The 15000-nt window shown below is 39.3% G+C and overlaps 1 protein-coding gene across 11 annotated transcripts in view; it reads right to left on the bottom strand.

The window, feature by feature from the left end:
- Positions 1–15000, bottom strand: part of plch1 (phospholipase C, eta 1) — a 221712-nt gene that overhangs the window by 34512 nt on the left and 172200 nt on the right. For all 11 annotated transcript variants that reach the window (XM_062059983.1, XM_062059987.1, XM_062059984.1 and 8 more), the window contains 3 exons: positions 7286–7441; positions 4678–4740; positions 1243–1337 (listed from right to left, as the gene is read on the bottom strand). In XM_062059983.1, the coding sequence (XP_061915967.1) occupies positions 1243–1337; positions 4678–4740; positions 7286–7441 (314 nt within the window). The remainder of the gene's footprint in view (positions 1–1242; positions 1338–4677; positions 4741–7285; positions 7442–15000) is intronic.

The raw sequence follows: 15000 nt of genomic DNA, 5'->3' as shown, positions 1-15000 counted from the left end.
TTCAATAAAGAAATAAAGTGCAAAAATGTCAAAGCATCATAACAAACAGTTATGTCAAATAGCAGCAGAAGTGCACTTTTTGGAGAGCTGTATTATTTTCAGTTTTGTGCCCAAGGGACTGATTTTATTTAACACTATATTATTATTTATACACCTATAGTGATCACAGAGATAGGTTGTTTTTGTGTTACTGTATATATTTGTTTCTCTGAAAAATGCCACTTAATATACTTTGGGTAACAACAGTCAATATTTATTTATTTTATTTAATTTTTTTAGGTGGGTAACAGTCAATATTTATTTATTTATTAGATTTTATTTTTTTATTATATAATAAAAGTGAGCTTTTGTTAAACCAAATATTGTGTGTTTTTTTCCAGATACAACAACCTATCTGGACTCGATAAGAGAATCGATAAGGAATCGGTTCGATAAGAGGATTCGATAATAGGCTCGAACTCGATAATTTCTTATCAAACATCATCCCTATATATATATATATATATATATAGATAGATATATATGTTAGGTCAGGGAAAAAACACAGAGGCTATTTCATCCCCTGAAGAGCAGGGAAACCTGCGAAACAGGCTTGTAGGGATGAAATAGCCTACTGGTCACACCTATCATTACACCATAAATAGCTTAATAGCTTCGAGGTCGGTAAGCACAACCAAAATTATTCCGGGTCATAAGGCGCACTGTCGAGTTTTAAGAAAATGAAAGGATTTTATAGTCAGAAAAATACGGTATATAGTTCATTTTATATCGGGTCATCTTATAGTCGGGTAACACAATATAAAAAAATAAAACAAATCGACACATGGAATGAGTGCCCTATTAATTATACTTATTTTTTCATAATGTTTTGACACCCTCAGCTAATAAGGGCAACCCAAATATAATAACCTGCTGTTACCCCTGCAAACTACCGCTTTTATGTAACCACAAACTGTCACATTATGAGCTCGTAAAGTCAGCATTTTGTTATATTGGGTACCTAATGTGTTTTCAAATCGTTTTTATTTTGAAAGCCATGCGTCCTGAAACTGCATACAGTATAAAAGGTGCAATAAACAATGAATTTAATGCTCCGCAACAAATGGTGATGTTATGTCATCATAGGGATTAGTTATGTATAAAACATAAGGGATGCATGCCTTCTAGTGCAGTGCACTCCACTACACTCACCATTGCATAAGGCACCCAAATCTATTATGTATGAGGTAGGTCAAAGGTCACCTGTTAAACTGTCCTCCGCCGTCCCTTCCAGATGTCTCCTGGTCATCTTCCTCCTTTTCTACAGTTTGGCAAGTCAGCCGAGATTTGGAGTGCCGCTGGGAAAAACAACACACATTGTTTTATTTTTCCAATGCACGTTAAGCCAAATAAAGAGCGGAATTGCACGTGTGTACACTTCAGGACGTCACATGCATCCAATGTAGCAATTTGCATGTGCTGATGTGAGTGGGCTTTTTCCCCCTCAGCTTGATGTAATTAGTGTCAGGTGTTTGATAAGGTGCTAGGTGCCTCCCAGCTTGAAGAGCGGTTTAGAAGAGGACGCGGGTCACAACAATTACAGCGGCGAAGCACCTTGCCAGCACATTAGACGCCGTGATGCGCGCACGCACACGCGTGCACACGCGTGGGAGGATGCAAATTGCCCGTGGTTAACATAAGAATATAACTGAGGGTAAAGACGTAAAACAATAAAGGGCCATCAAAATACTACATTTTTAAATCAGATGAATCACACTTTTGAATTTAGATTAATCATGATTAATCACAGGTTATTATTACAAGTGGACAATGTAAAATTAGCTTAAAAAAAGAGCTCAATATTTGGACACAAATGCAATTTTGTCGTCAGAATGTCACACAGAAGGATTTTAATAATAATAATAGATTTTATTTGTAAAAAAGCACTTTGTATTGAGTAAACAACCTCAAAGTGCTACAGTGTATTAAAAAATAAAAATAAAAAGATAATAAGAAATTTAAAAAAATTAAAACTAGAACAGCCAAATAGCTAGAACTAGTATGCATATATTAAAAAAATGGCTTTTTTTTAAAAAGAAGGGTTTTTAAGCCTTTTTTAAAAGCATCCACAGTCTGTGGTGCCCTCAGGTGGTCAGGGAGAGTGTTCCACAGACTGGGAGCGGCGGAGCAGAAAGCCCGGTCTCCCATTGTTCGTAGCTTTGTCCTTGGAGGTCGGAGGAGGTTAGTCTGTCTGGAGCGGAGGTGTCGTGTGGAGGATTTGGGGGTGAGTAGTTCTTTGAGGTAGAGGGCTGCATTACCATGGAGGCACTGGTGGGTTAGTAGGGAGACTTTGTATTCAATCCTGAGTGGAACAGGAAGCCAGGGAAGGGATTTGAGAATTGGTGTGATATGGTCATATTTCCGCACTCTCATCAGGATCCTAGCAGCACTATTCTGTATGTATTACAGCTTCTGAATGTTCTTGCTGGGGATCCCGACAAGAAGTGCGTTGCAGTAGTCTAGCCTCTTTTTAACATGTTTGACTCGAATGCAAGTCATTTATTTTCCCCTATAACTTGGTAACAGTTTTATCTTAACTCTGCATTGACCTGATCACCGACCGTATGAAAACAGGCGCCACTTCATGGTTCTCTGGAGGCGTGCTTTCTGTGGGTGGGGGAAAGCACGCCTCTTCTTTTCCACCGGAGCGCTCCAATAAAACACACTCAGATCTTCAGTTTCTAGCCGATACTACATAAAAATAACGTAAAATAACGCAGTAACGCATCACGCAGTAACGGTAACTGACTTACTGTATATAAAAAAATAACGCGTTAGATTACTAGTTACCGTCGAAACTAACGACCACGCAGTCTGATAGTTTATATATCAATGATGAAATCTTAACATTGCAACACATGCCAATACGGCCGGGTTAACTTATAAAGTGCAATTTTAAATTTCCCGGGAAACTTCCGGTTGAAAACGTCTAGATATGATGACGTTTGCACGTGACGTCAATGGTTGAAGCGTAAGTATTGGGACACATTTTATCCCAATACAAACAGCTCTGTTTTCATCGCAAAATTCCACAGTATTCTGGACATCTGTGTTGGTGAATCTTTTGCAATTTGTTTAATGAACAATGGAGACTGCAAAGAAGAAAGCTGTAGGTGGGATCTGTGTATTAGCGGATGGCTGCAGCAACACAACTGGGAGGACTTTGAGTTGGATAGCAGACGCGCTATCCGACGCTAGCCGCCGACCGCATCGATGATCGGGTGAAGTCCTTCGTCGTGCCGTCGATCGCTGGAACGCAGGTGAGCACGGGTGTTGATGAGCAGATGAGGGCTGGCTGGCGTAGGTGGAGCGCTAATGTTTTTATCATAGCTCTGTGAGGTCCCGTTGCTAAGTTAGCTTCAATGGCGTCGTTAGCAACAGCATTGTTAAGCTTCGCCAGGCTGGAAAGCATTAACCGTGTCGTTACAGGTCAAGGGTTTAATTGTATTGTTGATCTTCTGTCTATCCTTCCAGTTAGGGGCTTATTTCTTTTGTTTCTATCTGAAGTTAAGCCTGATGCTATCACGTTAGCTCCGTAGCTAAAGTGCTTCACCGATGTATTGTCGTGGGGATAAAAGTCACTGTGAATGTCCATTTCACGTTCTCGACTCTCATTTTCAAGAGGATATAGTATCCAAGGTGGTTTAAAATACAAATCCATCATCCACAATATAAAAAGGAGAAAGTGTGGAATCCAATGAGACCTTGTACCTAAGTTACGGTCAGAGCGAAAAAAGAAAGTCCTGCACTGCACTCTGTCCTTCACTCTCACGTTCCTCATCCACAAATCTTTCATCCTCGCTCAAATTAATGGGGTAATTGTCGCTTTCTCGGTCCGAATCGCTCTCGCTGCTGGTGTAAACAATGGGGAAATGTGAGGAGCCCTTCAACCTGCGACGTTACGCTACTTCCGGTACAGGCAAGGCTTTTTTTTATCAGCGACCAAAAGTTGCGAACTTTATCGTCAATGTTCTCTACTAAATCCTTTCAGCAAAAATATGGCAATATCACGAAATGATCAAGTATGACACATAGAATGGATCTGCTATCCCCGTTTAAATAAGAAAATGTCATTTCAGTAGGCCTTTAAACTGTTGGACAATTTGCTCACGCATTTGTTCACAAAGTGGTGACACTCGCCCCATCCTTGTTTGTGAATGACTGAGCATCTCATAGAAGCTGCTTTTATACCCAAACATGGCACCCACCTGTTCCCAATCATCCTGTTCACCTGTGGGATGTTCCAAAAAAGTGTTTGATGAGCATTCCTCTACTTTGTCAGTCTTTTTTGCCACTTGGGCCAGTTTTTTCAAAACAATTCCAAATGAGCTAATATTTGCAAAAAATAACAAAGTTTACCACTTCGAACGTTAAGTATCTTGTCTTTGCAGTCTATTCAATTGAATATAGATTGAAAAGGATTTGCAAATCATTGTATTCTGTTTTTATTTACGATTTACACAATGTGCCAACTTCACTGGTTTTGGGTTTTGTAAAACATTATTTTTTCGCCCATTGTTCTGAGCATGTGAGCGAGATAAACTCACTTTCTATCTGATGCTTTGTGTTTCATTTGCAGCTAATCTGAAGCTCAATCTAATTAAAACTCAAGAAAAAAGAACCTTCTAAGGACCTCACCTTCTGTTTGAGTGTGGCAATGAAGGACCTGCTTTGGGATTTCTTCAGAACCCCCCTGGAGCTCTGCAACACACACACACACACACACAACACAGTATTTGTGGGGGACCTAAAAAAGACAGTAAGTCGCTTCGTAGCTGAAGGGGCTGCATCGGACGTCAGCCAGCAGAACATACATGGAGAGAGAAGGGTAATAATTAAGGAAAACAACACAGGAAGGAATGCGACTGCAGAATGTAAAAGACAGTAGGAGAAACCCAACAGTAGTCAGAAAACAGAGGCTTCTAAAAAAAGCACAGTGTGGAAATTAAATATTAAGTAAGGCTGTGGTACACTTTTAGTTTCACGTCCCTTTGGAGCCTTTTTTCTACATGTTACATGACATACAGCTGATGTTTGCAACCGGCCGTGTGTGTGTGTGTGTGTGTGTGTGTGTGTGTGTGTTGCATCCAGAACCAGCTTTTTCCCCCCCGTGACGCACGGGGATGACATAGTTTCACGTGTGTTTTCAAGCATAACTTATTTCAGTGTTTTTCACATTTTTTTCATTAAAAAAAGGGCACACCACCAGCAGAGAACGTTAAAAAATGAAACTCCACGAGGTCGTCGTGCCTTATTTTGAAGTGAATTGTATTTATATAGCGCTTTTCTCTAGTGACTCAAAGTGCTTTTACATAGTGAAACCCAAAATCTAAGGTACATTTAAACCAGTGTGGGTGGCACTGGGAGCAAGTGGGTAAGCGGGGATCGAACCTGGAACCCTCAAGTTGCTGGCACGGCCACTCTACCAACCGAGCTATACCGCCCCATGAGTTTGTTGGTGTTTTCTTGTGTGTAGTGCTTTAGTTGGTGTTTTCTTGTGTGTAGTGCTTTAGTTCTTGTCTTGCGCTCTTATTTTGGTAGCCCTTCCTGTTTTGCTGGTGTTTTCCTGCAGCAGTTTCATGTCTTCCTTTGAGCGCTATTCCCCCGCACCTGCTTTGTGTTAGCAAGCAAGGCTATTTAAGTTGTTGCTATCCTTCTTTGTGTGGACATTGTTGATTGCCAAGTCATGTACGGATGTACTTTGTGGACGCCATCTCTGCTCCACGCGCTGCAAGTTTTTGCTGTCGTCCAGCATTCTGTTTCTGTTTACTTTGTAGCCAGTTCAGTTTTATTTTCGTTTTGCATAGCCATCCCTAAGCTTCATTGTCTTTTTCCTTTCCCTTTTATTCATTTTTGGTTTAAGCCAGGGGTGTCCAAACTTTTTGACTTGGGGGCCGCATCGGGCTAAAAAAATGTGGTTGAGGGCCGAAAGCCGACTGCACGTAAAGTAACTATATACATATATATATATATATATATATATATATATATACATATATATATATATATATATATATAGATATATATATATATATAGATATATATATATATATAGATATATATATATATATATATATATATATATATATATATATATATATATATATATATATATATATATATATCTATATATATAGATATATATATATATATATATATATATATATAGATATATATATATCTATATATATATATATATATATATATATATATATATACACACACACACATACATGTATACATATATATATATATACATATATACATGTATAAATATATATGTATATATATATATATGTGTGTATACATACATACATACATACATACACACACACTTATTATATTAATTGTAATATAATTTGATATTAAGAGTATGCAAAAGTTTGACTTCTACCTTGTTTACTTCTGTGACAACCTCCTTAAAGTATTGTAATCAATCAGAAATGATCAAGCAGCTAAAATGCACCAAACATGGATAAGTATGGAGAGTCTTTTAAGCATTTTCCCATCACGCTTTGTAATTTACAAAAAAATGTTATGGTTATTGGACGTTTTTTATAATATCCACAAAGTTCAGTGACCATGTCTGTTTACATTTTGTGTTGGTTGGATTTTTTCGATTTTTTTTCTTTTTTTGCACCATGATTAGGGAAGGTTATTTGCATTCGGTCGTATAAATAGATGCTGCACATTCCAAACATAAAAAGTCTTTGACCAGGAAAAACTCATGTTGTTCACTAGATCGTGTCAAAACAGCAGCATTTAAAGTGTTATACCTTTAAAATGAATATAAAATTCCTTATTAAACTCATGACGTGTCGCGGGCCAATTTGAAGACACCGGCGGGCCGCATTTGGCCCGCGGGCTGTACTTGGGACACCCATGGTTTAAGCGTTACATAACTTTTTACCTTTTGCATATTGGGTTCACGACAAACCGTCCTCGTCTCACCCGATGCATTCCGACTTTTACAAAGCAATTAACTACCTGCTGCCACCTACTGACGTGGAGGAGTACGTGGTTACCCTGCCGAGTTTTACACAGCACAGACACTAAGGAACAGCACATTACTTGCAGATTATAATTATTGATTTGCAAAAAAATATTTCTTAGACCAATTAGGTGAAGTTGCATAATTTCCCACGGCACACCAGACAATATCTCACGGCACACTAGTGTGCCGCGGCACAGTGGTTGAAAAACACTGACTTATTTGCATCGTCAGTACTGGACTGCTGTGGTGTACCTGGCGCAGGTTTTTCTGGAGGCCTTGGTGCGTGGCCCTCAGCAGGGCTCTGATGCTGAAGCTGTCAGTGTCTTCCTTGTCTCCGATGCGAGACTCCTTGAGGAGAGAGTCCAGTTTCTTCCTGATGTGGGACTCCACTTGGTGATGACCGTTTCCCTGTGAGGAAGAGGAAAGGTAAGCAGGAAGGAGGGAAAGCTGCATTGAATTACTGTATTTTTTATTGGGTGCACCTTAAAGGGGAACTGCACTTTTTTCGGAATTTTGCCTATCATTCACAAAACTTATGTAAGACAAGCACAGACGTTTTTCTTTTTTATGTATTCTAAATAGTAAATACATGCGTGCAAAAGTCTGATTACAATGGAGCCTATAGGAGCCGCTTACATACTGAATATATATATATATATATATATCCCAGGTATTATATATACACTATATTGCCAAAAGTATTTGGCCACCTGCCTTGACTCACATATGAACTTGAAGTGCCATCCCATTCCTAACCCATAGGGTTCAATATGATGTCGGTCCATCTTTTGCAGCTATTTCAGCTTCAACTCTTCTGGGAAGGCTGTCCACAAGGTGTGTTTATAGGAATTTTCGACCATTCTTCCAAAAGCGCATTGGTGAGGTCACACACTGATGTTGGTCGAGAAGGCCTGGCTCTCAGTCTCCGTTCTAATTCATCCCAAAGGTGTTCTATCGGGTTCAGGTCAAGACTTAGGGTACATTAAACATATGTTTCTTATTGCAAGTTTGTCCTTGAATAAAATAGTGAACATACTGGACAACTTGTCTTTTAGTAGTAAGTAAGCTAACAAAGACTCCTAATTTAGCTGCTGACGTATGCAGTAACATATTGTGTCATTTTCCATTCAATTATTTTGTCAAAATTATTAAGGACAAGTGGTAGAAAATTAATTATTACTCTACTTGTTCATTTACTGTTAATATCTGCTTACTTTCTCTTTTAACATGTTCTATCTACACTTCTGTTAAAATGCATTAATCACTTATTCTTCTGTTGTTTAATACTTTACATTAGTTTTGGATGATACCACAAATGTGGGTATCAATCCAATACCAGGTAGTTACAGGATCATACATTGGTCATATTCAAAGTCCTCATGTGTCCAGGGACATATTTCCTGAGTTTATAAACATAATATACATTTTTTTTAAACGAAAGAGGATGTTGTGATGCCAAAAAATATCGACGTAATCATAGTAGTATCGACTAGATATGCTACTGTACTTGGTATCATTACAGTGGATGTTAAGTGTAGATCCACCAATGGCTTTGTTTGCATGTTGACGGCGGTGAACTACGGTGTGTAGTGAAACATGTCTCACATGGTGGACCGGTACTTTTCAGAGACGGTATAGTACCGAATATGATTCATTAGTATCGCGGTACTATACCGTACAACCCTAGTACACTGCAAGCGTCAGTATCACGCCTTATGAGAAAACCGGCTAAAGGTGGGAACAGATACCCTGCTTGGCACTCAGCATCAAGGGTTGGAATTGGGGGTTAAATCACCAAAAAAAGATTCCCGAGCGCGGCCACTGCTGCTGCTCACTGCTCCCCTCACCTCCCAGGGGGTGGAACAAGGGGATGGGTCAAATGCAGAGGGTAATTTCACCACACCTAGTGTGTGTGTTTGTGTGTGACTATCGGTGGTACTTTTTTAACATTGCTAAAGATGTAGTCCCCATTTCCACCGTCGAACGCGAGGGGTTTGTTTGCCTCATCAAAGTCCTCGACCCCACGTACCAGTTGCCAAGCCGGGCATATTTCGCACTAGAAATGCTGCCAGAAATGTACGACAAAGTGAGGAAGATCATAGCCGCACAATTAAGTCAAGTCACTTACTTGGCACATCTGGTAGGACCACAGAACTGTACGTCCGTGACAGTCCATTACATCGTCGACTGGGAATTAAAAAGTGCCTGCCTGCAAATGTATTTTGTATCTGAGTTTGATACATTTTGTATTATTTGCACAGCGATGTCATTTATTTTATGTACAATGAATATTTTTCGGTTTTATGTATACATTCTTTGTTTTTTCTATTTTATTTATGTTCTGTAATTCTGTGCTACTTAAACGGTTTCTTTTCTGTGCTGTAATAACCATCCTGACTTACTGGGTTAATAAAAGTGCCACTGACTGTTTACAGTACAGTTGTCATTCACTTCAATTTCAGTGAATTTCTTTATCCTTTATATGCATACTTTCACTGGAAAATATATTGAGATATACAGTACAGGCCAAAAGTTTGGACACACCTTCTCGATTCCAACCCCATTAATAATGCAAGAAATTCCACTAATCAACCCTGATAAGGCACACCTGTGAAGTGAAAACCATTTCAGGTGACTACCTCTTGAAGCTCATCGAGAGAATGCCAAGAGTGTGCAAAGCAGTAATCAGAGCAAAGGGTGGCTATTTTGAAGGAACTAGAATATAAAACATGTTTTCAGTTATTTCACCTTTTTTTGTTAAGTACATAACTCCACATGTGTTCATTCATAGTTTTGATGCCTTCAGTGACAATCTACAATGTAAATACCGTATTTCCTTGAATTGCCGCCGGGTATATAGTATGCGCCTGCCTAGAATTACCGCCGGGTCAAACTCGTTTCGCAAAATAATTAGCGCATGCTTGGAATTACCGCCGGGTCAGAATGACTAATTTTTAATTAATATCGCACTGCCCTATTAAACAGTGTACATTTTCAAAATATAAAATTACACTTTTGGGGCGTGGTTTCATTTGCAATCTGGAAATGCCTCCAGAAATGGAAATGCTGCAGTCACATGCAGAAAGTGGGTTATAAATGTGAATTTGGAGCAACATTTACGCAAAACTTACACCAAAACATATCCAACCCATTTTATGTAGACCACAAGGAAGTGCTCAGTGCGCTATTTAAAAAATTTAAAAAAATGTTAATTACAAAAGTACACTTCATTCATTAACGGTGTTACAAAAAAGATCAGTTAGAATAATACATAACGTTGGATATAGACAACATACAAATCCTTTATTTATTGAATCAAAGATACTGAAATTCCACGACATAGTGAATTTGCAAACAGCTAAAATTATACACAAAGCAAACTATAACCTGCTACCCAAGAATATACAACAATTCTTCTCAAAAAAAGAGGAGAAATATAATCTTAGAGAAAAATGTAATTTAAAACACTTGTATGCACGTACAACACTTAAAACCTTCAGTATATCAGTATGTGGAATTAAATGATGGAATGGATTAAGCAAAGCAATCAAACAATGTACTAATATGATCCACTTCAAGAAACTCTTCAAACTTAAAGTGTTTACAAAGTACAAAGAAGAAGAACCATGATAAACATTCTGAATTTATTTAATTCATCCATTCTTTCACTCTCAAAATAATCTTACTTATCTCATCATATGAAATGCAACTTACTTCACCAATTATTATTTATCTATTTATTTTGATTGTGATTACTTATGGAGTACATTGTGAATAAATTGAGAACAGGAAGTGAACAAAAAAGTTTAGCAACTGTTATGTAAAAGATAAAGGGGTAGGATTAAATAAGCTCTGCTTCTTCCTACTCCTTTTCGAACATGTTGAAAAGAGAAACTGGAAATTGTGATGTATCATGTTGTATGCTTGCATGTTCGAAATAAACTCAAACTCAAACTCAAACTCAAATGTTTCCAAGTTGATTTATGGCATTCTACCTTCCATCGACACCCAGGCATTTTTCCTGCGCATATCTGTCTGCTCAATCTGGTGGGTCGGACCCAATGCAAGCGGACTCTTTTTTTCCCCGAGGTTGCCGCAGCGACAAATTACCACAATGACACTATTTGCATGAGTGGCAGTAACAACAACAAAGCAACAATGTCTTGCCATTGCAAGCAGATTGTAACAGTGTCAGCATTTGTATCCAGAGCTGCCCCCAAATGCCTTCAACAATGTTTTGATGAAGTAGTTTCTGCATAATTCCGTGATAACAACATAATGTAGCCTTCATGTGTTTGTTGTGCTTGGTGGAGGCATTACCGTATTTTTCGCACTTAAAATCCTTTCATTTTCTCAAAACTCGACAGTGCGCCTTTTAACCCGGTGCGCCTATTGTACGGAATAATTTTGGTTGTGCTTACCGACCTGGAAGCTATTTTATTTGGTACATTTTGAAAGCTATTTTATTTGGTACATTGTGAAATGACAAGTGTGACCAGTCACACATAAGAGATAAGTGTAGACTGCAATATGACTTAAGTAAACAACACCAAAATTGTTGAAAATATAGAACATTACACACGGCGCTCAAAAATCTATCAAAATGTTTTAGTACGACTTTGGTAAGCTATGAAGCCGCACCGCTTGATGGATTGTACTGTGCTTCAATATACGGGTAGTATTATGGTGTGTGTAATAAGGTAAGACATATAATCTGCTGTTTTGTTTCGCAATATTACGCAAAAGCAACTTTTCTTATTTTCTGGTACCTGCTGATCTGTATTTGGGATCTGCATAAGTCCTGAAAATTTGCGCGAGTCCGCCTTTGTAGTCCATTCCGGCTCCGTAGTCGATAAGCTTCTTCTTTTTCTCTATCTTCTTGTTATGGGACATTCATCACCTGCTTTTGCCATTTCTAATATAAAGTAGTGTAAACTTCTTACTTATATCTGTCAGGAAACTCGCCATGAAAGCTCTAAAACATACCGGTGTAGTGAGTTTACATAATTCGCACAAGGAACTTTAGTTATTAGAGAGTTCCGGTCGGACGGTTTTTCACGGGACACATTTCCGGCGCCCTATGGTCCGGAAAATACGGTAGTTATAGTTCTGAATGACATAAAAACAACCTCTAAATCCTGACCCTGAATGACAATCTACCTGGTTAGCAACGCTATCCAAATTCCTTATGGTGCTTACTCCAAACCCTGCACTCTGAAGAACCACCGCATAATACGGTTTTGTTGCACAAGAAGCAAAGAAGGAAGGAAGCAATTATCCAGCATTTCAGGCCAATGGCGTTAAATTTCACAACACAGCCGAAGATGCTTATCTCTTTGTGATTTAATGAGCTCGGTATAAAAAGCTCTCGTCAGTATAAAAATCTGCTACCGCCACTTTAAAAAGGCAAACATCATCCAAAGCGGCAGCATCTGCGGCCCAGCGCCTCCAGCTAAATATGGGAGAACAACGCCGTGTTTAGTCACACAGGGGAACCATCTGACAGGCGATCGGAGAGCTTGCCTGCTTCATATATGCAGTAATAAGGAGAAATGGGACACTAGGGTGCATCAACATATGTGAGGGCTAGAGAAGGACCATAGAGAAAGGCATTATGGAACAGAAGGAACAGGCTTGAGATGGTATGAAAATGTTGGCATTTCCCTCACAGAATATCCAAGCCTTATGAATGCATCTGCATAATTAAACGTTGATCCTTGTAAAACATAAATGAAGTGGCAATAATTCAAATTAACTGATTGAGTGAGCGTTGGTTTTAATCTCTTGAGTTAAAGTTAAAGTACCAATGATTGTCACACACACACCAGGTGTGGTGAAATGTGTCCTCTGCATTTGACCCTTCCCCTTGTTCACCCCTTGGGAGGTGAGGGGAGCAGTGAGTAGCAGCGGTGGCCGCGCCCGGGAATCATTTTGGTGATTTAACCCCCAATTCAAACCCTTGATGCTGAGTGCCAAGCAGGGAGGTAATGGGTCCCATTTTATAGTCTTTGGTATGACTCTTGGTATGACATTCTTGTGATGATCTATCACATTCAGGTCTTGTTATGTTTCCTTAGTTGGTGGTTATTTCCGGTCAGCGCTTAGTTCAATTTCCTGCTTGTCTCCTGTTAGAATAATCATGTATATATATTATCACACAACTTTAGTATGCTTAAAGTCCATTGCTATCATTATTAGCTATTGTGCTCAAGTTAGACTTTTGTATCTGTGCAAGGACGAAACTTCTTGTCTGAGGGGTGGCCTCAACTGCAGATGTTATCTTTGTTTTAGCCCACTAACAGCCAAGGACTTCAAGGACCTCAACGCAGATAAGACGACAGCACGCAGGCGAAGCAGAGACAACAAGGACCTCAACGCAGATAAGACGACAGCACGCAGACGAAGCGGAGACAAGGCGAAATCACAAGGCCCCAGCACATTCCGCCACGTATTGTGCGTACCGGACCTGCTTTGCATGATATATGTGACCACTCCTTTTAGAGGCGGCCTCAGTGATGTTGACTGTGGAACTCCTGAATAAATAGAGGGATGCGGGAGCTGTACCTTAGAGCGTAGGGCGAGACTGTGACTATGTGTGCAGCGCCATGCGTTCTCCCCATGAGCTAAATTGAACTCTGTCTCTGCATGATTCCTTGCTTCTTGTCGGTTTAATAGATGTCATCAGTGTTTGAACCTGACATTTCCCTGAGCGCTATTTCCCCTCACCTGTCCCTGATTGGCAGCCTGGCCACACCTGTTTTCTATCAGCTGGCTGCTATTTATGCCTCCCTCGCCTTCCAGTCAGGGCTCGATGATTGTTTCCTGTCTCCAGTTTCCTGGTTCCTGTTATCCTATTAATGTCTGCATCTTGGGGTTCACCGCCAACAGATTACGACAATTCTGCTTTTGTTTAGAAATGATCCCCAATCCCACTGCTTTGTTTCTGGAGTTAATCTTAAAGCGACCCCATTCTAAGCAATCCAATGCTGTGCTTGGTTTGACTACTTTGTTTGACTCCTGCACTAATCTGGACATGGCAGGTACACTTTCACTGGCCCTAGCACCCTGGCAACAGGTGGTACTCAACCTACAATTTAAACATGTCCTATAACTAACAGGGTCGTTTGTCCCTCCAGTCATTAATGATAACCGCCATCTTGCACAATACAAATAAACACAATGACTCGAAATAATCACAAAAACTTGGAAAATTGTAGTAATAGAGTGTGGGTGCTGGCAAGCAGGTAGTCTACACAGTAGAAGACAACATATGTTTCCCCGATGTTCTCATCCAAGGCTGAGAAATCCTAAATGTATTAAATTACATTAAAATAAACGGCAATGACTTTCCAGGCGCTACAGTTCCACTCCAGCCCTGTAGGTGGAAGTAATGTGTAGCAAAATCTACTAATCTGGAACTTTCATCAGCTGGTTCTGGTGGGTCTCTACCTCATTGGTACCAATGCCAGTAGCAAGAGGAATAGTTTGACCACTATTTATTTGTTCCACACTACACCGCTAATTTACATGCAACTTTGTGGATAGGAAGCACAAAGGAGTCAATTTTGATCCAGTTTGAAATTAGAATGTGGAATTGGGAAAGAATTTGCTCATAATGGAACAGCCAACCCCCTCACTCCACAATGCAAATGGTACGGTCTTATTCATTCACAACATTTTACGGTACTTTTCAATACCTTTCGATACTTTTTTTAAAATAAAGTGGACCACAAAAAATGGCATTATTAGCTTTATTTTAACAAAAAATCTTAGGTTACATTAAACATATGTTTCTTATTGCAATCAAAGAACAATTTTGTCCTTAAACAAAATAGTGAACATGCTAGACAACTTGTCTTTTAGTAGTAAGTAAACAAACAAAGGCTCCGAATTTGTCTGCTGACGTATGCAGTAACATATTGTGTCATTTATCATTCTATTATTTTGTCAACATTATAAAGGACAAG

This window comes from Entelurus aequoreus, linkage group LG10, assembly GCF_033978785.1.
Source record: "Entelurus aequoreus isolate RoL-2023_Sb linkage group LG10, RoL_Eaeq_v1.1, whole genome shotgun sequence".
Classification (NCBI taxonomy): domain Eukaryota; kingdom Metazoa; phylum Chordata; class Actinopteri; order Syngnathiformes; family Syngnathidae; genus Entelurus; species Entelurus aequoreus.
This window is presented reverse-complemented; position numbering and strand designations above follow the sequence as displayed.